Source organism: Talpa occidentalis, unplaced genomic scaffold (assembly GCF_014898055.3).
Source record: "Talpa occidentalis isolate TD23 unplaced genomic scaffold, MPIMG_talOcc4v2.1 talOcc4.6, whole genome shotgun sequence".
In the NCBI taxonomy this organism is placed as follows: domain Eukaryota; kingdom Metazoa; phylum Chordata; class Mammalia; order Eulipotyphla; family Talpidae; genus Talpa; species Talpa occidentalis.
In genome coordinates, this window is record NW_023604972.1 from 27,897,437 (window position 1) to 27,924,491 (window position 27,055).

General features: G+C 38.1%; 1 protein-coding gene across 12 annotated transcripts in view; it reads right to left on the reverse strand.

The window, feature by feature from the left end:
• The window catches only part of FRYL (FRY like transcription coactivator), a 222,153-nt gene that overhangs the window by 16,314 nt on the left and 178,784 nt on the right, over nucleotides 1-27,055 (reverse strand). For 8 of the 12 annotated variants that reach the window (XM_054688115.1, XM_037529430.1, XM_054688119.1 and 5 more), the window contains 14 exons: nucleotides 26,212-26,416; nucleotides 24,617-24,738; nucleotides 23,609-23,799; nucleotides 22,194-22,288; nucleotides 20,419-21,026; nucleotides 20,014-20,111; nucleotides 15,385-15,555; nucleotides 13,847-13,987; nucleotides 12,636-12,833; nucleotides 9,822-9,983; nucleotides 9,626-9,700; nucleotides 9,144-9,320; nucleotides 5,452-5,655; nucleotides 4,110-4,277 (listed from right to left, as the gene is read on the reverse strand). In XM_054688115.1, the coding sequence (XP_054544090.1) occupies nucleotides 4,110-4,277; nucleotides 5,452-5,655; nucleotides 9,144-9,320; nucleotides 9,626-9,700; nucleotides 9,822-9,983; nucleotides 12,636-12,833; nucleotides 13,847-13,987; nucleotides 15,385-15,555; nucleotides 20,014-20,111; nucleotides 20,419-21,026; nucleotides 22,194-22,288; nucleotides 23,609-23,799; nucleotides 24,617-24,738; nucleotides 26,212-26,416 (2,615 nt within the window). The remainder of the gene's footprint in view (nucleotides 1-4,109; nucleotides 4,278-5,451; nucleotides 5,656-9,143; nucleotides 9,321-9,625; nucleotides 9,701-9,821; nucleotides 9,984-12,635; nucleotides 12,834-13,846; nucleotides 13,988-15,384; nucleotides 15,556-20,013; nucleotides 20,112-20,418; nucleotides 21,027-22,193; nucleotides 22,289-23,608; nucleotides 23,800-24,616; nucleotides 24,739-26,211; nucleotides 26,417-27,055) is intronic. The other 4 variants (XM_054688121.1, XM_054688118.1, XM_054688116.1 and 1 more) reach the window with 3 other exon arrangements.

Consider the following 27,055-nt stretch of genomic DNA (forward strand, 5'->3'; position numbering starts at 1 on the left):
TGAGATCGGATCCTCATGAATGGGATTAGTGCCCTGATAAGAGGCCAGAGAGCTAGCTCACTCACTCCACCCTGTGAGGACACAGCCAGATAGCTGTCTGCTAGCAGGAAGAGGCCCTCACCAGAGAGTGAGTCTGCTAGCGCCTTGACCTTGGACTTAATGGCCTCCAGGAATGTGAGAAATAAATTTCTGCTGTTAAGTCACCCAGTTTATGGTATTTTGTTACAGGAGCCCACCCTAACATGGTGCTTCAGAGCATGGGAATTAGAAGATATCAGGGTACAGAAATATGGGAGGAAAACACAAAGTGTATTAATATTAAGAGAACATTGGTCTAGAATTAAACAGGGAAAACTGCAAACTCTTGGGTCTTCACAAACTAGTACTTTCTAAATAGTGTAATCATAGAGTATATTCTATATATTCCATTTAAGGTTTCTATTTGAAATTTTCTTCCTTAATGATCTGGTCATTGAAGGAGCAAGAGTTAATTATTTGGGAAGACAGTTTATGTGATGGTGCTAGAGACACTCTACAGCTAGCATTTTAATTGGTATATTTTCTTTCTCTATCAATTTGAACATACCATGTTGAAATAACCCACCAAACTTCGTAGCTTTTCATTGGTTTACACAGGCATTTGGTTGTCATTTGTTCTGGAATAACAATTTGAAGATTGATGTTTTATATGTAATTATTATAATATACACTGAAATTTTCTAGTACGTTTCATCAGGAGAGTGCTTTTGGGCTAATAGAATGGATTCTATAGTTATATGTGGATTATGATAATCAAATTTTCTTATTAGACACAACATGTACATTTTGTAATATTTAAAGATTTATTTCCTATAAAGAAAAATTTCTGTTCTTCATGAACTGGTCTACAAACTGTTACAAATACTAGAATAAATCCTCTGTGATTTCTCTAATAAACACAAGTTTAGAACGTAATCCATTCTATAGCCCAGAAATATCTATCCTGACATGAAATGCTTTACCCTTCCTGATTTTAACATAAATTAAGAGGAAAAAAATTCAAGTACACATTTCCAGGAATGATTTTTTTCCCTTTAATTCACAACTTATTTCACCTATTAAAATTAAGTCCTTATCTTAAAAATTTGCCTTAAGTAAATTATGGTTTTATGTCAACATCTTAGTGTTTTCACACATTTTTAGAAAGGGCAATTTTGGGTCATTTGATGCTATTAGGTCCACCAAAGAAAAACAAATTAGGCCAATATAGTCAACAGACATAAACTCATACTACTGTGTGTAGACAGCCATATTTTGGTTAATTTTCATGTCTTTATAGAGATATTTCTAAAAAATATCTTTATAGAGAAACTTCTATTTCTATAGAGATATTTCTCAGAACTACCACTATCACAAAAAACCTTCTTAATTTGAAGTGTTTTTCCTTTAGAAGAAAAAAATATCCTTAGGTGCCTTGGAAGTAGGCTCACTAAATACTCTCAGCTCAATAAATCTTCCATCTGAAATACCAATTTTCAACAAAAATGAAAATAATTTCCCAATTCATTCCTGACAAATATGAATTATTTTTAGGAGTTAGTTTATGCACTATGATTACAGCTGTTTGAATAACCACAAGAGAGTTCCCCATTTGTTAATTAGACAAAATTGAAACACAATCATTAGCCATACTGCTTTTGTTAAAGTATTTCTACTATCAGCTGCTGTTTTTCAGAGCATGCCTGTTGACCTTTTAACAAGCTATGACCCAAACAAGTGGCAGTAAATTTGACTATTAGAAACAGTCATAGGCTGAATATAGATGCTTGGCTCAATGACGCATGGCACACACCACAGTGATGCCTGTACCTAGCCTAGGTGTGTGGCAGGCCCCATATCTAGGTAGGCGTGAGTACTCGATGGCACTCTGGTCACACAACAGTGAAACTGCCAGGCCATGCATTTCTTAGCACACATGCCCTGTGACGCTTGACTTGGTAACGTTCACATAACAAACCCCCAACAACTGAAAAGAATAGTCTGCTCAGAGGCATCTCTCAGTCCTGTCCTCTCCTGCAAACATTTTTCATGTTCATACACTGTCTTAGAGTTCAGGCCTCCTGTAACTATTGCTAATATTCTTGTGGTTTGTCTCTCTATTCAGCCTTTTCCAATTCACTTTCTGCTGAGTGGCCTTTATGACAGCAGCTTCAGTAAAACTTACAGAGCCGACCGCAACCTTCCTCTGATGATAGGCACCTGAAGGCTGAAGGTGGCACGTGGCACCAAAAAAGGCCTGAGATTTAAAAAAAAAAACAACAAAAAACCCTAAACCTAATCCGACTGTGTTCTTCTGCTTAAAATCCTCCAGTGGTCTTGAGGCCCACCCTACTATCTCCCTCTACTCTGTGTCACTGTTTCTGGCCCACTGGCCAGCTGTTTGTTCAGATGCACCAGGGCCTTTTGAACACTGTTCCCTCGGTAGGGAGCACTCTTCTGCCACAAATTCAAGGCTTAGCTCCTTCTCGTCACTTAAGCTTCACCTGAAGTGCTACTGAATCTCTCTCCCTCATCAAGTCCACATTGCTGCTAAGATTTCTTAGTATGAATAAGATGATCACTTTCTGATATAGTGTGGATATTTTTGTTTTGCTTGTTAAGTTTCTACTATTAGAATTAAGCTCCATAAAGCCAGGATCCTTTGCTTTACACAGTGCCTAGCATGATGCCCAGCATGTGGTGGGGCTCAGTACCTATTGCTTAGGCACCTGAGTGCTCATATGCCCCATGTTCCCCTCTAGGTATCTGGTACAGTGCTGGTCACAGGATAAAAGTCTAAGTCGTCAGCACAACACAGAGGACACTCATGTCTCAGATCCTATTCACCTCTCTGTTGCTCCTAGTGTTCCTCCATTCTGAGCACGGAATTTCCTGCTGTCCCCTGAACACAACACATCATTTCACGGTGTCATGTCTTTCTACATGAAGTCCCTCTGCCTCACGTTTTGCAAAAGCTATTAAAGCTGTCCTTGACCATCGCCCACAACACACACCTCAGCAGTCTCGCCTGAGCGTTCACAAAGCTTTGAAAGCATTTATTATGAGTTTCTCATACTGAATTGAAATGCTTTCCCCACTCTGTTTTTAAACTTTTCTGTCTTCCTTGATAGATATGAATAGACTTCAAGAACAGGGTCCTGCCTCATTCATCTTTCCAGCATCTAATGGAATGGATGGCATCTAGGAAAGTCTACGTGAATATTTGTTGAATTACCTGAACGCCAGCTATTATAAATATTAAAAAAAAATTAATAAGGAAGCTAATGAAATGACTTCATTTCTAGATGTCTGCTTACTGTAAAAAAAAAAAAAAACCATAAAATTGACATCTTAAGAATATGAAACTTCAACTTACTGAAATAATGAAATTTAATTATTATATCAGTCTAGACCTAATAACTATATTGATTTGGTTAAGTGAAAAAGTACAGCATTTTCCTAATATTTACCAAGTACATATGACAGACCTATAGCGATTACAGTTTAAAAAAATTATCTATTATAATCTTAGAAATAGCACTAAGAAAACTAATACTTACTTATTTTTGGTCAGTCATTAGCTTGGAATCTGGCTTACTTCTCACAGGCCTTTCCAAAAACAATACTAGTAGTTCCAGTCTTTTTCAAAGGTTTCATTCAACCAACTGCTAACACAGCTGGCCTGAGGTTTTAATTCTAATCGTAGCCCCAATCACATGAACCCAAATACAAAGCAAAAAGAACAGAAAAAAGCGGTCCTTCGGAGAAGACACAGTGCCACAGAAAATGCTCCCCATCCCCAGAGAAGCGTCTGTACATTAACCTAATCACAGTCTGCAACACAAAATGCTCATTCAAAACACTCAAGATTATTTTTAACCTGTAGGTCATATCCTTCATCCATCAAGTTTTTTAATCATCAGATTTGACTCTTGTGTCGAAAACAACCTCACAGGTTAGAAATACTAGAAACAAATCAAGTAATTAGTGTATCAGCTGAAAACTCTCTTGAAAGAAAAGCAAGGGATGTAACAGTAACAGTGCTAAAAAGAGCCCAGATTGGCCATGCACCAGCCTCCTTTTCTCCCCACCTCAGGCAGCTGGCTGTTAGCATTATCTAGAGAAGCCTCCAAACTTGGGGTCTCATCTCTGATCTGAAGCACTTCCTCTGCTGAGACGCTGCCAGTGGAATCCTGAGACTGAAGAAGTAAATCAGGATGGTCCGGCACGGTTTCATCTGTAGCAGAACCATTGTTCAACTAAAAGAAGAAACAATAGGGAATTCATTTCTCAGTCAGTGATGGTCACTAAGGCTGCAAAGATTCTTGCATTTCCTATATTTTCTATATTGTAAGATTTGGGGGGGGGGTTGGGCATAGGGGTGGGACTTAGTTATAAAGAGCTGCTTTGACTTCTTGAGAGTCACTTTTTCTCCCATTCAGTCTGTGCCAGAATTGGTGCTGTTAATGCAACTCATTAGCAGAAGTGAAGTACTCATTATATATATATATATATATATATATATATATATATATATATATATAGGGAGTTTTTTTCTAAACAAAAACTAGCCAAGTGGAAGAGCTCAATCTAACTCAGTGTTGAAGTGAAATTCGTTATTTCTACAGTGATGATCTGTGTTTTCTATAGTGATGTTTTTGAGAGCAGGGGCTGCTTTACGTAAATGCCCTGTGGCTTCAGCGCCAAGTGCACAGCAGATTCTCAATTGGGAAGCAGGCACAGGTCTGAACTGACTGTGCTTTGAACAAAAATCAGTACCATGAAACTAAGACAAAAAGAAGTTAGCACAGTGAAGTTGTTGTAAGGATAGTCCATCTTCAGTGACTTTATAGACTCTGAAATGTAGTGGGGATTCATTGGACACAGGAAAATACAACGATTTTTCCTCTTTTAAACAGGATTATACATTTTCCAAGATCAGTATTTAACAAAAGAAACATTAAGAGCCTGACTTCAGAAAGTTTAAATTCAGAAAGGAAAAAGGCAAATAACTACAAAAGGATTTAGAAACTGCTCAGGCCCTTGAGGTAGGGAAGCAGCTCTCCTCATACATTTTCTTGTCTGAAAAGAAAAGGGGGTGTCAAATTAAGCAGTGTGGGTGTTCATGCTGATGCCATAAAGTGTGTCACTCATAAGTAGGGCCTCTGAAAGTGCCCAGACGGGCATGATAAGGAGAAAACAAAGGTAAAAATGTCTTCACAGCCAAGGGGTGTGCATTATCAACCTGAGTGTTTGGTTCTGTCAGGGTTGGCAAGATACGCCATTACCCATACAATTTTGTAGTTTCACATCAGTGAATGTACTTTATCCAAGCTGAAATGAAAATCAGAAAATCAAGAGACATTAAACTACCAAGTTGGAAGTTAAGAGGGAAACAAGACAAGCTGTCCTGTATGAAAAGGTGAACTCTACCATCTGCGTGCGGGAGAGGATCTGGCTTGCTGTCAGTGCCGCTTCCTCTTCTGAGGACTCGTCCGTGTCCTCCTGGTTTGTCAGGTTCAGGCTGGGGGTGCTGCTGGAGCACGGGTACTCCTGCAGGGAGGGGGTGTCTCCTTTGTCAATACTGTCCAGCGAGCGCCTGCGAACTCCCCAGTTGAAATTGTCCATACTTTCACCCTGGAAAAGCAAGACACGATTTCTAAGACCTCAAAAACATGCTTATAAAAATACAGTAAATGCAATACAGAAGGAAAACATATACCAAATGGAAAATACTTAATATATCATCATGAGCAGAGTTTCAATCAGCCCTTCAAATTCTCGAAACTTTAAAAACATCATTAAATACTTCTATTTAAAGAGATCAAGATATGTGGTTGATAACCTGTCCTAACTAAATGATTTTTGTGACTATCTTCTATTACTGGGGACCAGCTAAATCTATTATATAAGATCATTTCTAATCTAACATACAAACACAAATGAGACCACAGAGAAGACAAACACATCACAGGTAACAAACAACCCACAACACCAGGCTGCAACTTACCTGCAGCTCCTGGTTAGCAAAAAGGAAAACACACAGAATTAGAAAGAACGAAGACAAACATTTAAATATACACTACCCTTTGGGGGAAAACTCTGATTTCTCAAACCCAAAGACTGATTCAAGCTCTGGATTAAGCTTTGTGCAGGAAGCCAACATGTGATTCAAATTATTTTTTTTTATGCAAAATATACTGCGAAAAAGTCAGACAGACACTTAAAACAACATTTCTGTGATACACTTTGGCAACACAAACTTTAAGAAAATCTTCAAATTTACAAAGATTGAATACTTGATACAATGCAAAACTGACTTAAAATACCCACATTCAGTTGACAACATACAGGTTCACAATATTTTTGTCTGTAGGATGGTTCTGGCTAACTACAGTGGTCATTTTTTTTTTAAAACCATAAAGTAGTTTAAAATCCAGATCTCAAAAAAAAAAAAAATAAAATCCAGATCTCAGGTATCAAAATCACCCTTGCCAGCTTCAAAAGGTCAACAGGAAATATGACAAATTTCAACTTTACCCACTGAAGGATTTATGTTATATTTTTGTTATTTTAAGCTGATCCTCCTTTTGTACAGATGAAACTCTTACACTTATTCTTAAGCCCTGATATGACAAATTCCAGTGGATTGGCAAGCATGATGTGATTTATTTGTATTCCTTTACTCAAGGGGATTGTCTAGAATAGAGGTTTCTAAATCTTTTTTTTTTTTAATACAGCAGAGGAATACTTATTTCAAATGAAACTTAGATGGACATCAACTGTGCAAAACCGACAAAACCAGAGCTGCTCTTGGGGAAAAGATGACTAGGGCTCTGTCCATGTGGTCCTTGGATCGCCCCTTGTTTCTCAGGGTATTTTAGAAGCCCTAGTTCTGTAAGTCAGAGTTTGAAAAGCCACCCTCCTGGAAATATTTCAAACATTATTATGTAGTATAAGATATTATGGCCACAGCTCTCAATGAATACTTGGTGAATATATCACCCACTGTGGGCTTTCAAGGTTGGGGTTGGGGGAAGAGAGTATTTTAGAAGCTTCAGTGCCAGCTTGTTTTATAGCAAAGTATTTTCTGTTACCATACTTTAGCAAGACTTTATCTATGCCCTATAAAGTCATTATCATTTGATTTGGCATAATTATGAGGCATAAATTAGCACCAACCCTCCCAAACTACTGTGATTTAAACTATCAGCAGAACTACAGTGGGCATCTTAAATTTATTCTGATTAAGATCTGATTCAAACCTTATTTATTACTACAAATTTTTTAGGGCACCGGATAAACCTAAAGGCAGTTAGTGTGGTTTTAAATAAGCAAACTAGAAACCTTACCAATACTAAAATGTCAAGAGCCTGACTTCAGAAATTTTAAATTTGTAAAGGAAAACTGCAAGTAACTGCAAAAGGATTTAGAAGCTGCTCAGGCCCTTACGGTAGGGAAGCAGCTCTCTTCAATCCATGTACTTCCTTGTCTGATCGTCCAAGTCTGTGCTAGTTCCTATAACAAGATTTTCAAATTGTGAATGTGGAATCAATTTTAGAGGGTGGTGACTTGCCCTTATAGAATAAAAAGATGAAGAGAATAGAAAATGTTCATACCATAAAGATGCATATTCCTGAAACTTACTTTAAGGGCATGTGTATGTAGATACTTGAACGTACTGTAATGTTTTAACAATGGCGTACACTGAAAAATGTTTAAAAGCCACTTCCCTACAAGGTGCTGAATAATACTGTTCCTGGGCTCCCAGGAAGTGTGTGGCTACGTATTTGGGAAGGAATATGTACATGGCTCCATTGAAGCCCCATGATCTTTTGTCAATTCTGTAGGAAGCTGAAGCAGAGAGAAGGGCTGCCCTAAGCTGGCTCTGTGGCGTGGCACAGCCCATTACATTTCATTCCTATTAAAGCCAAAGGAAACATCCCTCAAGAAAGCTGATGAATGCATGAGTTACAGGAATGACTAAATTCTTAGGCGAAATATACTGATAACAAGGTAGAGATACTTGATAAAAGACATTTGGGGCTCTCAAATACAGATGTTGGTAACAATTTTAAAATAAACCTTTTTTTTTTTAAGACCTATTTGATATATGCTACTTAAATTTTGGAGGCTAAGTTAGGGGAGTAGCTTCAGCTACAAGAATAGGTTCCAAATAGCCTAAGATAATCAGGGCAGTCCTGTTCTCTTTGTTACAGTTATTGCTCCATAAAGTGGCAAAAGTATTAACCTGGGCCGAGGAGATGTGACAAAAAAATTTGCTGGAAGAGTTTAGAAAGCAACTGCTCTCTATGGGTGAGGGCTGAGGGCATTTCTGGGTGTGATGTTGTCCTGCTCTGAACACTGCTGCTGTGGTGGTGGTGAGGCCGCACAGCACGGCAGCCATACTGCTGGTGTCTGAGGTTAAGGTGACAGGCAGAGGGGCAGGCCCTGTTTCTCTGCAGAGACCTTATCTAAGTAAGTTCCAACTCTGGATCAGCTCAATTTTGTGAGCAAACAAATCTACTGTTCAATTTTTCCATTGAGAAAACAAATCCACTGTCCCAAGTATCAATTTAATCTAAACCAAATCAATTGAGAGAAAAGTCTTTGGGCATTAGATGAAACAAGACATTTGAGAGAGCTGGCTTCATTGTTAGAAAGTAGTGAAGAATGGCACAGGAAGAATGTCAGTCATTTGCCACAGAAGAGAGTTCTAGACAGACACAGCCTTCTTAATAATCAATTTAGTATGAGTGCTACTCTCTTTATAATAGTGTTTGATAAATTTTAGTATGTGTTTTTACTACTTTGCTGCACATTCATTTGTACAGTTCATAGCAAAACATTTATGTCTAAGCAGACCCTAAATTAAAAACAAACACCATTGCAGAAATTCATTTTATATTTTTAAAGATAAAATAATTGCATGTCCCTCTTTTATTTCAGATTTATACTGCTATTGACTAATGGAATCTATCACATTTAGTTCGAATTTAGACTTTTACCTTTTCAGTGGCCTGACATTGACTTTAATAAGGAAAAGACCCAATGGGTCAAATCCTTCATTCTCATGCATTTGCAACGAGTCTGTACCTGTCGTAATTGAGAGCCCACATCCTTACCTCTGCATCTTCCAATTCCACATCTAAGAAGTCAAAATCCTTAAAAACACCAAACTGTTGTTCACTGCTGTTATCTTCCACGGCTACTTCTTCCTCCTGAATTATGTCCTCGGTGGTGGAAATCAGGCTAGTCTGCTGGTCGCCAACTTCCAAATCCTCATTAGAAGAAAATACAACCTGACCCAACAACAACAGAAAAGCCATCCATCAGCTTTGTCGCTCTGCATGGGAGGTCCTGCTCTAAAAGCCACGCAATGACTCCAGAGCTTTCCTCTGGTCTTCATGAAGAAGTCTAGCTGATTCAGAGCTTAACTAGCATCACTGCCCAGCATCACAAAGAGAAGTAATATATTTTTTCATTCTTAGTTAATACCAAGAGTTAGAGAAGTTGGAAAAGCCAAGGAAGGGACAGAACACCTGCCACTTCCAGAATAACATGATTTTTAAAAACTGTGTTTGCACATGCTTCCACGTTTACTCACTGATGGGTTCTTTGGGAGGCCAGATTCCGGACCACAGAGAGAGAGCACATTCATCAGCTTTTCTCTTGTTCTTCGCTAGAGAAAAAGGTAAGTTCAATTGTTAGGTTATTGATAAGACAAGTCATCACATTTTCAGACACAATAAAATTGATTCTTGTAGCCTGTGCATGGACAGTTTGGATGTTCTTTTATGTACCTGTGATAGCTGTGGCCTTTTCCAACTCACAGGGACCAAGGCATTAGAATTGGAACCAGAGGAAGTTGAAGAAGTACTTCTAGTGACAGCAATAACTTTGGGTTTCCCATTTCTTCCGGCTGCACTATGCTGATCACCATATTTATTTCCAATAATTGGGGTCTAAACAGAAACAAATGCCAGTGTTTAACTCAAATATTTATTTCAACATTAGAGGGCGAGCAGTGTAACTATGATGGGATTTATACACACAAACAGAAAATAGCCTAACGAGAAAGATTAGCAGCATGAGGGAGATGTTAAAAATGAAAAAATCTAAAATGATGTCTATTTTTAATCAAGAGATTTCACTTTATTGGAACTGAGTCTCTGAAGAGACTATCAGAGAGTCCATCTCTAGTTTATATATAGATCCACTTTCTTTAAAACCACCACCTCTATCTTCCCTCTCATGATCATAAAATACACCCTCTTTGAAAGGTCAGAAAATATAAGTGATTTTAAAAAAAAAATCACTAAAATCTCACCACTCCAAATTAAAGTCTGTTAACATTTTGGTGCTTCTTCCACTGCATTCCGTTAACTTAGCTTCAACAAAGTGTTTTTGTAAATACTCAAGATAAGGAACAACTCCAAAGAGGAAGAGACCTTTGGGGTGTCTTACAGCAGATATAATGTATAATATTTCTAAAATTTATGTCAGTAAAAATTCTGTGATGATTCAAAACTCATTTATATTTATTCAGCCTTGTGAAGTGTTTTGAATTTACATCTGAAAGTAATGTGTAAGCACATTTGCATGTCCTTCAAATCCCTCTATCTCCTTAACCTCAACTTCCACCGCGCCCTCCTGCATGGCACACTCAAGGACAGCAAAACTGGCTATTGTTTCCCAAACATACCAAGCTTTTATAGACCTATATACTGGCATGCAAGCTCTCTTTGCGTAGAATATTCAAGAAAACTCTTCATCATCCTTGTCTTTTCATGGCGACTCCAGACTTCAAAGGGGCCTTCTCTGAGCCACCACCACATCTGGGGGATTAACTGGGATATTTGCCATGTGATGCTGATTCGTTGATGTGCCTGTCTCTCCTACTGTATGCGTCCCCCGGATCTACTGATTCACCCCTGTTTTTCTAGTGCATCTCCAGCGCCTACACATGGCAGGTACTCATTGGGAATGTTGATAGAGTAAACTGAAATTAAGTATAGCAAATGTTTTAAGAAGTCTCATCACTGCTTCAAGCAAAAATAATGTTACATCATCAATTTCTGACTCAGAAGAAAGGAAAGCTGAGTTTCTTTATCACATTCCTATGCTATGGATTTCATGTTAGAAATTCTCTGGTGATAGTTGCTAAAAAATTAGTAACAGATTTCTCTCTGAAAGAAAACAACCAATAAAGCTTTAGATGAATTCTAATACAAGACTAAACAATTTTTCTTTAGCTGCATTATGTAAAAAAACATCTGTCTCACCCAAATCAATAAAAAAAAGTGACTAGATCTTCATTTTCATTTTTCTCAAGCCCTCTGCAATAACTGAGCAATAAGTTGCCTCTTGAAAAATTCTACCTAACTTCAGGGGCAGCAGGGCCAACAAGAGTGGGCTTAAGTGCTGGAAAAAGAAAAATGAGGTTCCCAGCAGGGGTCAAAATTCTTCACATGAAGTTTGTAACAATATGTAACAAAGTCAGGGCCTATGGACTGGTTGGCCCAGTCTCTGTCTAGCCCTAAAATCGTGGGCCTCTCAGTTTATTTTAGCCATGCTTTTCCTTCGATGATTTCAACATTCACTGACACCATACTGACAACCCTTAAATTGTTACTTCCACCCAAATTTCACTCTAAAACATCAGATCTCAAAATCTAATTGCCTACCAGTAACATCCACTACTATGGGTATCACTTCAAAGTTAATGTATCTGAGACTTGGCCCATACCCTCTCCATCCACGCCAGATCTGTCTGCCTGGATTCTTTTCTGACTTGAACTAACTTTCGTCCCCTTGTCAAAGCAACTGTCCTTAGCCCCTCCTCTCCTTCCCATCAAAACCTGTCCGTTTCTCCCTCGGTCTTTTTTGAAAACCATCTCTTTCCTCTTCATTTCTTCTACAATTCCCTTGGGACAATCCAACATTGTCTTTTGCCCAAATTATTCTAACAGATTCCTTACAATTTCTATTCTTTTCTTTTTAGTGTTTTTTTCCATCCTGTTACCAGAATGGACTTCCTAAAATGCAAAAACAAGTATTTCCTTCTCTGGCTAAAATGTCTGTAAGAGCTCTTTCTGCTTCAAGAGAAGAGTACCTTGTTACTATGGCATGCAAGTTCCCTGTAACCTTCCTCTCCTATGCCTTCAGCTTTATTTCCTTCATCTCCATTCTCTATAGTTTTGTTCAAGATATACTATACTACTTGGAAGTTTCCAGACCAACAGGCCTTCTCACACTTTCAAGCCTCCATGTGCACATGCTGCCTTTTCTTTGATTTGTCTGTCTCTCCCAAACTTCTATACACTCTACCCAGGATTACTTACCTTTCAACATTTAGCTCACATCAGAAGATGTATGTGCTTTATATTCCTGTCGTGTTTTCAGCTTACTTCCAACTGAGCACTTATCATTGTTTATCTGCCTATTTCTCCAAGAAACTGTAAGCTTCCTGAGTAGGCTTGTCCCCCACCCATACCTTGTTCTCATAGCATCGACAGCAGTAGGAACTCAATCAATGCTTGCTGAATGAGAGATTAAAGAAACAAACAAATGAAAATTTCCAACAGAGCAGCTATATCGATTTCTAAGCATCTTACCTCAGATATATCAAAATGAAAATCTAAGGTCTTCCCAGGCAACTCCTTCGAGACGTTATTAAAAATCTTTGTGAAGGATATTTCAGGAGAACCTATGTCTCCTCCATAGGTCTTGGGTATGTCGTTGGGAACAACAAGACTTGCAGAGCGAGACACCACCAGTTTTAATATGTTAAGGGCTTCCTTCCAATAAGGACTCTGGTTTAACAAATAATAGACATGTACGTGTTACATAGTTAACCAAAAACAAAAAATTAGTGTATACTACTATAGATGTTGAAATATTGTTTTCACAAAAACTCTTGTAAGTTATTAAATTTTAACTTTGAGATCCTTAACAGAGGTTCTGAATTACAAAGGAAAGAACACAAGTTATAATGTACTCTTCAGTTTTATGAGACACTATATATAGTGTCTTCCAGATCTACCTAGACCTTTGAAGAGACCTAGCTGCCTCACCTGCCTTCAGCCTTGCCTCTGACATTGTCTGTAAGGAGCACCCTTGGCCTTGGCCCAGTGTCTCAAAGAGCTGTTGGCTATTGGTTCACACCAACAGCTCACAAAAAGCTGGTACTGACCAGCACTACTGATGGGTGACTAGCACTCTGGCCACCTTTCGGAGCTGTCCACTGCTTCTGGTTCTTTGGCACCACCTACTGGTGCTTTTGAGTTCATCATGGTCCAGTCCAGCATCTGCTGCTATCCACCCTGAACTTCAGACTGTTGCTGTGCACTGCTGCTGTGTCACCTCAGCAGCCCCACCTGTGAGCAGCACCTCCAGCTACCACTGTGAGTTGGACCCTAGGATACTACTGACTAGTGTGCCACTAGCTCCAGGCCCTCATTGATGGGACAGTGCCATGGGGCACGAGTGGCCCTGGCTTGGGACTGCTGGACACTATCTGGATGAGACAGCTGTGGCCTTAGAAACCCGTTCCTTCTCCCAATCTTCTGTTTGTTAAACCCCATTGTTGTGAGACCCTGAACTTGAGTGGTATCTTGCAATTGAGTGCATTGGCAAGAACCCACAGAGTCCCCCTCCTTGGCACTCTTTGTGAACTGTTTTACTCTCTCATTGCAAATACTCCTGAAAACATGATTTATGTTTTCATAACCACTTTCCTATTCTGGATGTTTAAGGTGCCTCTGATTTATGATAATAAATTGTCCTGAGATGAAGACTTCTATCTGTAAGTTTCATGTTCACGTACCTGTACATATTTGCCAATAATCTTTATGATCTCCAAATTGAACTGCTTCACTGGAGCAGCAGAGAGGTCAATATGACTCAAAAGACTATAGATGATCTGTAGCAATGACTGCTGCATACTGGACAATCCTTTTTCTAACAGCTAAAATATCAAAAAGTATACTTTAGTCAGATTAAAGAAAATTCACTATTTATATTAAGGATGTTGAAAACCATAATAGATTTATCCTCTAAGTTTCTGGTTAGGCTAACAGAATTCACCAAAATTCACACCAGTCCTGAAACATTTTATGATCAGTAACCTAGCTAAATGAACTGGGGTTAGCAGTAATTTAAAATATCTGAGCAATGACTAATTTCTTCTAAGATTACGTAGTGAGTTAGGTATAATTTCTAAAGGTAATGTTTTATAAAAGAAGGGATTTAATCATAAGGTGACAGATATTTTAGTAAGTAGAAATTTCTTTTGGGGTTCTTTGTGGCTATATACTCAGTAATTTATTTTTCTAAAAGTGCAGGCGTTTCTTCAACAAATATATATTAACTTTTTATACTGTTCTAGGGTAGTTTTTTTCTTATAATTCCATTTTTAGTCTTCAAGTCATATTTTATATTAAGAAGCAAATATACCATCAAAATAAAAACAGCCAGCAGAAATGCCTTTGCATGCTGCATTATTATTCTAAAAAGGATTTCAAAGCCAAGAGTTAATTTTGTAGAAACAAAATTTATAACCATTCTTCTCTAGGCTCAAGACCACTGAAAACACTTTTCCATTTTAAATAAAGTGAGGTTTGCATTATTTTGAGTTTTATGTCAATCACCATAAAGGAGGAAATACATTCAAAATGATCCCCATTTTTAAAAAGTTGAGGTTTACATTATTTGAACTGTATTTTTTAAAAGATTTATTTGTTAATGCATACCAGAACGGGGGCGTAGGGCTGGGATGTAAGCCAAAGGTGCGGGATTGGGGGTGAGATGGTGAGAGGATTCACCAGAGACAGAGTAGGGAGCAGAACAGGCAGATCTACTGAAATACACTGCAGAGGGGAGCAGTGGGCGAGGCAGGAGAGGTCTGCTGGGCCATGTGGGTAGCTACCTGGCCCGGGATTGAACTCGTGCTGCAGTAGCCCTTAACCCCTTTCATCACCAGGGAGGCCCCTACATTATATGAATTGTTATCACTTAAAGATAGTGAATGAACAAAATCAACAAACAACTATGAACCAGAGACACTCTATAGGAGGTTGGGGGCGGGGAGGGTAGAGATTGGGTCAAAATAAGGGGGTCGCAATTGTATGAGGAATATAAAAATAAAAAAAATTTATATAAAGATAGTGAATGAAAAAATAAATACTACGTATGGGGGGTAAATTCTCTATAAAAGGAATTACCTCTATTTTTCTTTAAACAGAGATGTTATCTATACTCACTCTCAAAGACAATTGGTATTGGAGCTGCTTCTAGAAATAAGTTTAAAATTTTGCCATGGACCGGTTAAAAAACCCACCCCTCTCTCATTTTTGAAAAACTTACCTCTGCAAGGTAAGTCACAAGGTTAAACGTGGTATCTGAGAAGGAGTCATGCAGGTATCTACACACGACATTGATCCAGTTAGAACAGTCTCTCGAGTACGTGTGTGTGCTGTACAGACTCATCATGTGAGCCAGGTTGACAAGCGTTGGACACTTTTCTTCTGCACAAACCTAAAAAACAAAATAATTTCATTCACCTAAAATACAGACACAAGTTTAAATCTGATCTCCTACTCAATGTATTTAAATAATTTAGATGTCTGTTGAAGCTAAACGGCATTTTTTCTCAGTATCAAAAAGTTTAACAGAGAAGGAAAAAAGCACCTGGTGGGTCCTTAGGAGAGTAACTGAAGAGATGGAAAGGTGATTACTATGTTAAACACTTCTATGGGTGTTTTTCAGTTTGATGCTCTTGTAAAATGTCTTTGATAACGACCCATGCATGGCTTTATAGCCCTATATATCATTTTACATTAATATAAAAGTTTTGCTTTATCAAATCCATATGTGGTTCAGTGCACAAGTAACTAAGCAGACAGGCCCAATGCAGGAATTTCTAGCGGTCTTCAGAGTTGCTCTGCTGCTGAAGAAATGCCTTAGCTTCAAGTGGCCCAGGGCATCACTGTTAGCAGCCCACTGCAGAGAGCCTCAGCACAGAAGCTACACTGCAAGGACTTCACTGCACTTCTCACGAGACTGAGTCCTTTACCTTCAATGAAGGACAGTCTGTAGGGAGGAGTCCAGATGCTCTACAGGAAATCATCACAAGCTCTCATGGTCCTTTGTCAATCATTTAAAGGCCACTGCAAAACGGATTGACTTCCTAGAGTTTGTTTGGTACAGTACTTTGGAATATGAATCCATAAATGTTTGGGAGGATCTTAGTGACCAAATAGTGCACCTCCTTAGTTTTTATAACTGGTAAGGATGTTCTTTAGCCTCTTCTGGGAACTACTGAACAATGCAGAAGTGCAACAACGCAGAATTGGACATGGCTACATCAGTTTTTCTTCTACCTGTCCTACAAGGCTAACCTCACTGAAAATTCTTTTAGTTTGCCCTTTGTTCATTTTCCTCACTTCTTCCATCTTACCATTTTGCATGTATTTTCACAAGGTGTCTAGAGTATTTATTAACATATTACCTTTCAAAAATATTTTTCAACTTTTAGGTGAATATAATTGACTTATATTTGAGGGATAATTGACATACTATCTAAGTTTCAAATGTATAACAAAGATTCAAGATTTGTAAACATGGTAAAACCATCACCACAGTATGTCTAGCTAAAATTCCTGATTTCCTTTGATTCATAAGACAAGCCAGTGATACGAAGGTATGTGAGACTGTGCATACTAGTAACACAGTACTTGGAAATTATTTTTTTTTAAAGATTTATGTATTTGTTTATACAAGAACCAGGGTACAGGCCAGATGTGTGGGAGGGTGGGAGAATTCACCAGAGACAGAGCGGGAAGCAGAACAGGCAGACTGACTGAAATACACTGCTGAGGGGAGCAGAGGGCACGACAGGAGAGTTCTACCATGCCATGTGGGACCCTCGCCAGCCAGCCGGGATCAAACAGGAGCTGCAGAGGCTGCGGACAGCTTCACAGCGCGGCGCTCAACTGCCTGAGCCACCAGGAGAGGCCCACTTGGAAATTATTTTTATAAAATCATTAAAAGCAGTGAATTCATGTAATAGTTTTTTATATACAAAATAGACACCAGGGAGGTAAAAATGGGGTATTTTTTATTTGTAATTCAAATATAATCATACTACTTAAAAAAAAATTAAATAACTTGCTACTCTGCAGAAACACACTTTGAAGTAATTTTTTAAACTAAATCTTAAAATTTTAAAAATTTAAAATAAATTTGAAAGCATAATTTTTTCCAAAGAATAAAAATTTCTGATAGAATTGTATTTTCAAAGAATGATTTTTTTTTTAAGGCCTACTTTTTTTTTTTCCCCAAAACAGTGTTACTACATTTTTTTTTTTGAAGGTTTATTTATTTATTTATACAAGCAGTGGGTGCAATCAGAAGCACGGGAGGGTGAGAGGATTCATCAGAGCCAGGGCGGAGAGCAGAAGAGGCAGACTGATGAAGCACACTGCTGAGGGGAGCAGCAGGCGGCAGGAGAGGTCTGCGCGCCATTTGGGACCTTCACCGGTGGCCGGGAATCAAACTGGCGCTGCAGAGGCTGTGGGCAGCCTCGCAACCCAGCACTCAACTGGTGCGCCACCAGGGAGGATTTAAGACCTACTTTTGAAGAGGAAGACACAATTCCTAGGAAAATATGTTGCAAAATTTTATAGTAAAGCAAATGGCTTATATTTAATTTTTTAGTTTTTGGAATAACAGGTTAAAATATGACTGAAAAAAGAATGTATTTTAAAACAATTTTTCCAGCATACTATTTTTGCCACGATGAATAGCTAAAATTGACAATATTTGTCCTAAGTGTTGTCTCAATTTGAAATTCTGTATTTTCCCAGGACTCACACAGCAAAACCAGGCACATTTGCATAGTAAGGAAGCACATAATGGCAGAAAATTACTCTCTACAGTTTGAGAGAATAATTAAGGAATCAATTTAATTCACATCCTGCAGGTTACTGAAAGCAGACAGAAGGAACCTTTGTGTGCCTCTCAGCAGGAAAAAAAAACAGACTTAAAAAACAATTTCTGACTCACAGAAATCATATTTGGCTTTTTTAAAGCCAGGAAGATATGTAGGAATTTCCTGTGCTTTGCCTTGGTCATGACAACCAAGCACTGACATTCAAGGGGCTTCCACATCCTATGGGCCATGTCTCCTTTTACCCCAGCATTTAGCAGGAAGTTATATGATGCCTTTCAGCTGCCACTCTTAAATGCTTCTGCTTCCTTTATTAGGGAATTTATTTTTACTTTCTTCAAATCCCAAAACAAACTAATAGACTGTCCTCGCCTTTACATTTTTCTTCTTGTCCTTTATGTAGGGAAAAAAATTCTTGTTACAATGTTTGTCTGACAGGTCATTAGAATATTAAACTGAAAGTTATTTTGATAAATTATTTGTATCACTTTTAGATCTCATTAATGTACATATATGTTGGGTTTTAGGCAACCATTTTCAAACTAAAATATGTTTCTGTTAACTATAATAATTACTCTTCTTGATAAATACATACTTTAAAAAATGACTGTTATCTATATTTAATTTATTTAGAAACAATTAGGGATGGATTCAACAGACATCTTATTAAATATTTTCTTGTTATTTATTAAATATTGTTTATCAAGATAATGAAAGGGTCTTATTCTTGCTACCATTAGTGAGATTAACTGGGTGGGTACTGTTACATTTAATTGACAATTTTTCTCTGTGCATTTATCAGTGTTTGAAATTTGGGCCATGGAGGTGGGTGTCTTCTTCACTTCCACTCTCGTTTTTTCTTTTACTGTTGTGCTACTTGTTGATCAAATCTCAGCTTTTAAAAAGTTGCTAATATAAAAAGTTCTTCCAGAGAAGTTTACATGTGTGTTCCCTTCTGTCGCAGAGAACTCTCATTTTACTTCTCCTAGTGCCTTGGATTATATGACATTTATTGCTGTTCTCTTCCACCTCCCAGTTCAACTGATTTCCTGTTGTATGTATATTACTTGTAAGTTAATAGAACTCTTCCTGTAACCACGTTTTCAGTCTGAAAAGACTTTTCCTCACAATTCAATGTAATAAAAAAAATGAACAAGTTTAAGCAGAAGGCAAGATATTTGAGTTTACTGTTATTGAGGAAAGTTTAAGATTTAAAATGTCAAATCATATTCTTTTAAAATCAAGACCAACAATATTGTAAAATAAATGCTTGCAGATATATAAATAGCTACATTCCCATTTCAGATTGGTATAATGAGAAGTGCTGAGGCAAATAAGAAAAAAAGAATGAAGGGAACAAAGAATAAAAGAGTGTTAAAAGGAAAAAGACAAACATGAGGGAGAAAGAAATTTCAAAATTGCAAAATATTTTATGCCCTCTTCTTCCATAGAGCCTTTGCACATAGTTTCTTCTGCCTAGAAAAAAAAAATATGTGTATATATATACATATATACACACATATATATATATATACACATATATATATGTGTGTGTATATATATATACACCCTATCCGAGCTGTTCTGTTTCTTATCCAGGAACCTTACTTTGGTTATTCCCATTCTGCCTTCCATGGCAGCTTAGACAGGGCTTCCTAGAGAAACGTTTTTGCTTTACATGCCCTTGGAGTACTTGGTGCTCACACTGCACCAAGTACTGTGAGTTTCTCTCTACTTTGATTATCATTGTGTTTCTAGCAGCTAACCTAGCACTCAGGAAATGTTTGACAGTGAATAAAGGAATGAATTAGAAATTGACAGAGAGGCAGAGGATAAAGCAAGGAAACAGAGCAGAAAAAGACTCGGACTCAGAGGATGGTTACTCTAATTTTATTTACTGTCATGCGAGCAGTTGTAACTTACATCACAACTAGCAAAATTCACAGAGGAATTGACAGTAAAATTCTTAAGAGATTCCTCCCCTTGAGATAAATTTCCAGAAAAATTTCCCTCTAGTATAATCTTTCAGTGTAACATTTGCTTACCTTTGCTATTCGACTAGCTGTTTCTTTGCAAAACTGAGTCGGGCTGTCAAAATGCTGGATTAAGTGAGGCAATAAGCAAAGGATGTTAAGAGGAAAGCCTATCAAAAAAAAAAAAAAAAGAGCAAACAATAACCAATTTTATTGCACATCATTTTAAAAGTTAAAGGTATGTTTTTAATGACTCACAGAAACCATTTTTCCCCCCTTGGGATACTAGACAGTCTAAATATTTTTTTTTTTTTTTTTTTTTTTTTTTTGCTTTCAGCAAAAATTTAAGCTATTTCATATGTAAAAAAAACCTAAAACTGTGGAAAACCAGAGATTAGTAGATTTCAAACCAAATGACTTCATTTTACATTTACTACATTAAAAAGCAAAGCGTTGGTGCTATTCTGTTAACATCACCTGACAACTGGGAAGGATCCACCAATGTGTGTTTGGAAACAGCAATGAGTTTGCTGAGAAGGTGCACGGTCATTTCCTGTGTAGATACTGAGGTAAAACCCTTAAGGAAGAGCTGTTGAAGGCCTGGGAAATTATTCCATTTCAGTTTGCTTTGTACATTTTCAATCTTCTCTCGACTCTCTGATTTATCCAAAGGCAAATGGATAAGCAGTTTGTTGAGAAGCCTAAGAGCCAGGAGGTATTCATATTCATAATCTGATTCTAATAAAGATGCTGCTATCCAAAAAATGGTGGCCATCAGGTTGGTGGGCTCAGTAGTGGGCTGCACATCATACATTCCCTTCTCTCTCAGAGAGGAAAGGCTTCTAGTCCTTGCTAAACTGCTGCTGTGGTTTATCCGTCCATCCATTATATCCAGTGTGTTACTTCGCCGCCGGTCACCTCTTCGGTCAGCAATTAAACTTAATCTCAAAGAGTTACTTCTTGTATTACTGTTATATCCCAAATAGTTGCTGCTACTAATGGGGCTTGTGCTTAGATTGAGTTGTCCAGTGCTTTTCCTGTTAGCTGCATACTTGTTTCCCATTATAGGATCATGGTATGAGGTTCTTTAAGAAAAGAAAAAAACGTGAATGCATACACAAGCACTTCTTTTGTTACATTAATTTCACTCTTGAAAACACTGAAGGATAGTAACTTATGACAGGAAAAATAATTTTTAAGTATATCTGCCTTTGTTTCAACAATTTGAGTTCCACCATATTAGAACAAAACTTACAATAATCCTTTTCTTCCGAGGCCAACTATTTCCTTTGAGTTGGATGAGCTCTAACTAGACGTGAGAATTCTGCTATAGTAACTATTGTTAACATTCTCCTTTGGGATTTTAATAAAGATGTGTCCAAATGTCCAAAGTAGACCCCATTTATCTTATTCCAAACTCGATGGTTGCCATTTCTGTCAATATTTAATCTTTCCAAAAGAACCAAAATAAAAAAAATACCTATTTTTGATTTCTCTGTGTTCCTCCAAGTCACTTATCATTTACTACAAAGTAATTACAGAAAGCTTTCTACATGTGCTGGCAGTATGCAAAACACTAGGAATATTGAAGTTGGGGGAGTTTGATATGTAAATCAAAAAAATGTATAGATCATTAATTTCTATTATTTTTTATTGACTTATTTTTTTGAACTGTGTTTACTGAGGTAGTGTTGATTTACAACACTGTCTGATTTAGGGGTACAGGTTCACACCTCTACAAATTCATGTTATCACATCATGCCCACTGCCAAAGCACCACGATAGCTGTTATTAAAATATGAACAACATTCTGAGAATCCAGAAGATAAAATAACACTATCCGGGGAGAGTGAGAAGTACTTAGGATATCTGTGATGGGATGTGAAAGTCAAGTCAGTGTGGGCTCTGTAGGGAAGAGAGAGTGGGAGAGCCTATTGGAAGAAAGAACAGTGTGTGGAAGGTGAGAGGGGCCTGCCCTGCTGAGGGGGCCATAGGATGTTGGCTATGGGAGGAGTGGAGCTTGCCAAGGAAGCCCAAGTGGCACAGCAGAAAGATGAGCAGGACACAAGGGGAAGAGCATGGCCACTTACTAGCCTGGCCACCCTCCCACATCATCACTGTCTGAAGCTCATTTCCCAGCGACTATTTTGGCGTAATTCTCACTACCAGGATGAGAATAACATAACGTTAAACATATTTAGCTTCTCAAGTTTTATATACAAATCTACAGTTTGCCTGGTTTAAATTCTTACTGAGAAAGGGCAGAAAGAAGATCATAATGCTTCATGGTTTCAGCCAAAGTATCAATTGCAGATTCCAATGTGAGAAGAAGCTCAATCACGAATCCCTAGAAAAGGCAGATTTTAATTAATTATGCTCTGGGGGAAAAAAAAAGAAATTGCAACAGGCTTCCCAATGAGTTTTGAAAATAGAACAAATTCCACACTAATATTACCAATGATTAAACTCTTGAGCAAAGTGATCTTGCTGGTTGATGAAAATTTATCGAACTATGGTATAAACGGACTATAATGGCAACACAATTCACTCAGAATTGCTTAGACCAGAAATCTGGGGACAATCCTTATTTCCTTCTTTCACAAATCCAGCACCAAGTCTCGAAAACACTATTTTTAAAATATATCCTAAATTGGGCTGCTTTTCTCTACTTCCACTGCTTCTTTAATCTCAACTACTGCCCTGTCAGACTGAAATCTGTTAATACCCTTTTAACTGACCACCTTGCTTTCATTTTGCCCCTCAGGATTCCACTTAGCCACCACAGTGAGTTGTTTTCTTTTTTTTTTAAAGCACATCTGTATCACCTTCCTCTCAAAACCTACCAGTGGCTGTTCATCAAATTCAGAATAAAATCTCTCTCAACAGGGACTACCCCGACCTAGACCTCTCCACCGATCACTCTCCTGCCTCTGCAAGCCCCCATTTGATAAACTCCAGCTACAATGATTTGCATGAAGTTCCTTAAAAAAGTCTATTGCCAAAAAAAGGGCCTTTGCACTTGCTCGTCCTATTTCCCTGTCTGAAATGTCCTGACATTATCACAGGACTCATTTATGAATGTTTTCAAAAATCACCTTCTGGTCAAATATAAAAGATCACTCTAACGTATTACTCTACCTTATTTTCACAGCACTACATAAAAGTGTGTTATGTATTACTGGCAGATTAAGGCTGGTTTCCCCAGTAGAAGTCGAGCCTCCAGCATGCAAGGCACTTTGTTTTGTTCACTCAATCCCCAGTGTCTATAACAGTGTCACTAAAAGCATTACTTTGGAGAGACTTAATTTCTTTAGTGTGTTTTTCACTTGTCTTAAAAGAGGAAATCAATGTTTTATTTCACATTTAAATTTAACTTCCTATCTTTTACCTTGTGGTCATCCCAGGGAAATATCCAGGGCTCTGTGTTGTATACAAATGTAAGGCTTTCTCTGATAAAAGCAAATTGTTTGACCCAATTAGTATGTTATTAAATATTATTTGTAAGATTGTTTCTCAATTCTTTGCCTGCTTGTTAACATCTGATGTTAATAATGCCATGTAAGCATCTGTATGACCTTTATCTTGCTCTACTTGCAGCAATCCATATTTGGCAATTGAGTCCAATGAATAGTAGTTCAGTAACTGCTGAAATCATCTAATGAAATACCTGTGCATCTTCTCCTGGATCCCCTACAGTTTCAACAAGTCTGGCGAGAACATCAGAAAGTGTAGTTGCAGAAAGAGGCTGTTTTAGAGCCCTGAAAATCTGAAAGGATCTCCCAGCATAGTGACGAGACGAACAAGAAAGTGCTGTTTGCAGAGCAACTTCACTAAGATGATGTTCCAAATGGATTCCTTCTGCAAAAATAAATATGTAAGCGGCTGCTATTTTTTGAAATATAGGTGTTACAATGAGAGGCTAACTACTAAAAAGTCAGTGCCCAGCACAGAACCAGGCAAACTGGGTAGGCACACAAATTTTACAAGTCAATATTTTTTCTTTCATTCAACTCATTCTGCAATTTAGATGACAATTAATTCTGATCTCCTGGGAAGTAACCCTTGAAAACAAAGTTTCTCAGCCTCAGCATTGCTGATATTTGGCCAGATAATTCTTTGTGATGAGCACTGTCCCCATCAGTATACAATGTTTATTAGCAAGACACTGCTAGCCTCTACCCAACTGTATACCAGTAACCACTTGCCCCCCCCCCCTTTGGTAGTGGTGACAAAAATGTTTCAGATGTTGCCAAATGCACAGAGGGGTAAGATAATTCCAAGTTGAGAATGACTGCTTTGACACATACAATTTTACTTTGTTTTTCACAATGAGTTGAATTTTAGATCATAGATGGCTATACCATACAAAAAAGAATTTAAAGTTTGTCATTCCTACAGATGTTCCTTTATACAAATGCACTGAAATTTTATCATACCATCACACAGAAAACAAAGAACTCCAAGATGCCACAAGCTGCATTCTTGCTTTTTAGTAGTAGCTTAATTTCCTTCAACTAAAACAGATGTTACTACTAAGAAAAAGAAAACCCATCTACAACTTTTAGACAGAACAACTCTAAAGAATTTTGCTAAATATTAGAAGTTTTGACCCCATCTTATAATATCTCACTGAAAGCAAATACTATATTGAAAGCAAATATTTACTGAAAGATACCTGAGCTTGACTGCTTGAAAACAGAAACCACATGTTTGAGAAATGTCGTTAACTGCTCAGCACTCTTTATGCTAGGATTCTTGGCAGAAACATCCTCATGGTTCCACAGGGGCCCTCTTTTTCTGAAAACAGAACAGATGTCATTCCTCTGGCTTTTTCACATCTATTAACAGTTACACAAAATGTGCCATTGCAATTAGAAAGAACAGTACTTAAAGAGGTTAAAATAGCCTGTCACATAGTCTATTACTACTCATATACTTGGGATACAGAGACCCAGGCTATAAATATAATTTTCAAAGTCATCTATCACTACAGGCAGATTCTCTGAGAGGTACTATGAAAAGGCAACACATTTTGCAAAATGAGAAGATTAGCTACTGCTTATGTGTTGCAGGCCAAAACATTTAAATTTGTGGAGGCTAAACTGCATTTATATTGAAATGCAAAGACATAAAATTACTAGCTGAAACCACAGGAAATCTTTAGGACAGAATAATGTCCTGTCCAGTTTTTCTTTAAAATGTCTGTATTCTCAAGACCTCCATCTTGGGCCTCCCTGGTGGCGCAGCGGTTGAGCACTGGGTTGCGAAGCTGCCTGCAGCCTCTGCAGTGCTGGTTCAATTCCTGGCTGCTCCCCGGCCACCGGAGGAGGGTCCCACATGGCGCACAGACCTCTCCTGCCGCCTGCTGCTCCCCTCTGCAGTGTACTTCAGTCCTTCTGCCTGCTCTGCTCCCCGCTCTGGCTCTGGTGAATTCTCTCACCCTCCCACGCTTCTGACTGTACCCAGTACTTGTATAAATAAATAAATCTTAAAAAAAAAAAAAAAAAAAAAAGACCTCACCTTGGTGAACAAGAACTAAGCCTCTCATTACCACAGGCCCTGAAAACCTTGCACATGGTCACGCTGCCCCCCGTCCCTGTCATCCCTAATTTGTCCTGTACACATAAGTGATCAGGCTGCTTTTCTCAACACATTTATTTAATTGTGCCTGTGACCCAGGCAGCACAAAGATTTTCAATAATGGCTCCTTTCTTGAAAGATAAAAGGTCTACAACCTATGGCCCAGATTTCATGGCCCTCTACTTTGAATTCTTGGAAGTTTTCTTGTCTAGGAACCTTCCCCAGCATTACAGTTAGATCGGATGATTCAACATTCTCAACCACATGGTTGGTTGAGAATGTCCCCGGGATTCTTGGTTTCCTCATGTCCCTGGGGTTCTTGCTCTTGCTGTTTAACACCAGCCCTGTCCTTCCCATCTAAATTTCTTCTTTACTTATAATGCCTTGCAAAGAGTAGATCAAAACTAAATAGCTGAGGATTGATTAGTAATGTAGCTTAAGAGTGTAGAACATGCATTCCGATAATCCTGTATTCTCTTTGGGCACTGGTCATGTTTAAGGCCCTCCTCAAGTGTCACTGTGTGAGCACAAAAGAAAATCTTTGATGACATCATAATTTTCAAAATATTACACAACATAAACCTGTGCATTTCAGATCTATAGCATTTCGGACAACAACAGCATGGCTCACAACAGCTGATAAAAGAATCAGAAACAAAGAACTTAATGCAGGTCTGCTGCAGATGTTACCTTGAGGTAATGAATTCCATGAGGGTTTTGACTTTTCCATCTTGCTCTACTGAGATGTCAACCTCATTGAGGAGAGTGGTGTGCAGATGTGAAATGGTGGTGCTGTTATTTCCTAAGCTGATACTAGAAGAGGTAGAACTTGAGCTAAGCCCTGAGTCGGTCATGGGGGAGGGCTGGTAATCAGGTATAAAATCATTAACACCTGCTGAAAGAGGAAGACAGTCATGAATATCCACATACCAAATAATCTCACACACTAACTAGAGAATGAGGCTGTTGTTCCCAGAGTGAGTGCCATACAGAGGGACTGTTAGTGCTCACGGATGCAAATCAGGGCTCCTTCTGCTGGGTGTCATAAGCACCAGATTCCATCAAGCCAAGTTTCGAGTAACCATTGTTTTCACAGCCTGTCCTTACACTTTAACTATAGTAATTCCCCAGTTAAGGTTTGCTGATCCATTCTTAGAAACTGCAACTCTAAGTGAGATAATGTGCAATGCAAGCAGGTCTTCCGGTAACATTGGGATTTTTTTCTTTCTCATCAACATAATGAAAGGACATTATTGGAGGACCTGCTGTTTTTGGATTCATGGTGCCATCCTCTGCTGCCATCTGCTGGAAAAAGTTGAAAGTGACAGTTTCCTAAAAGTCTGGCCTATTTCTTCAACACAGATTTCTATACTAAGAACTGATTTTTAATTTCTTATGCAGTGGGTTCAATACTTTTGGTTTCTTGTTATCCAAACAAAGACTATTTTAATGTCTATAATAATTACTATTATGTCAATTATTAGACAAGTTTAAAGGTTACTATTAATGCCCATATTTATAAAAAGGTGAACAT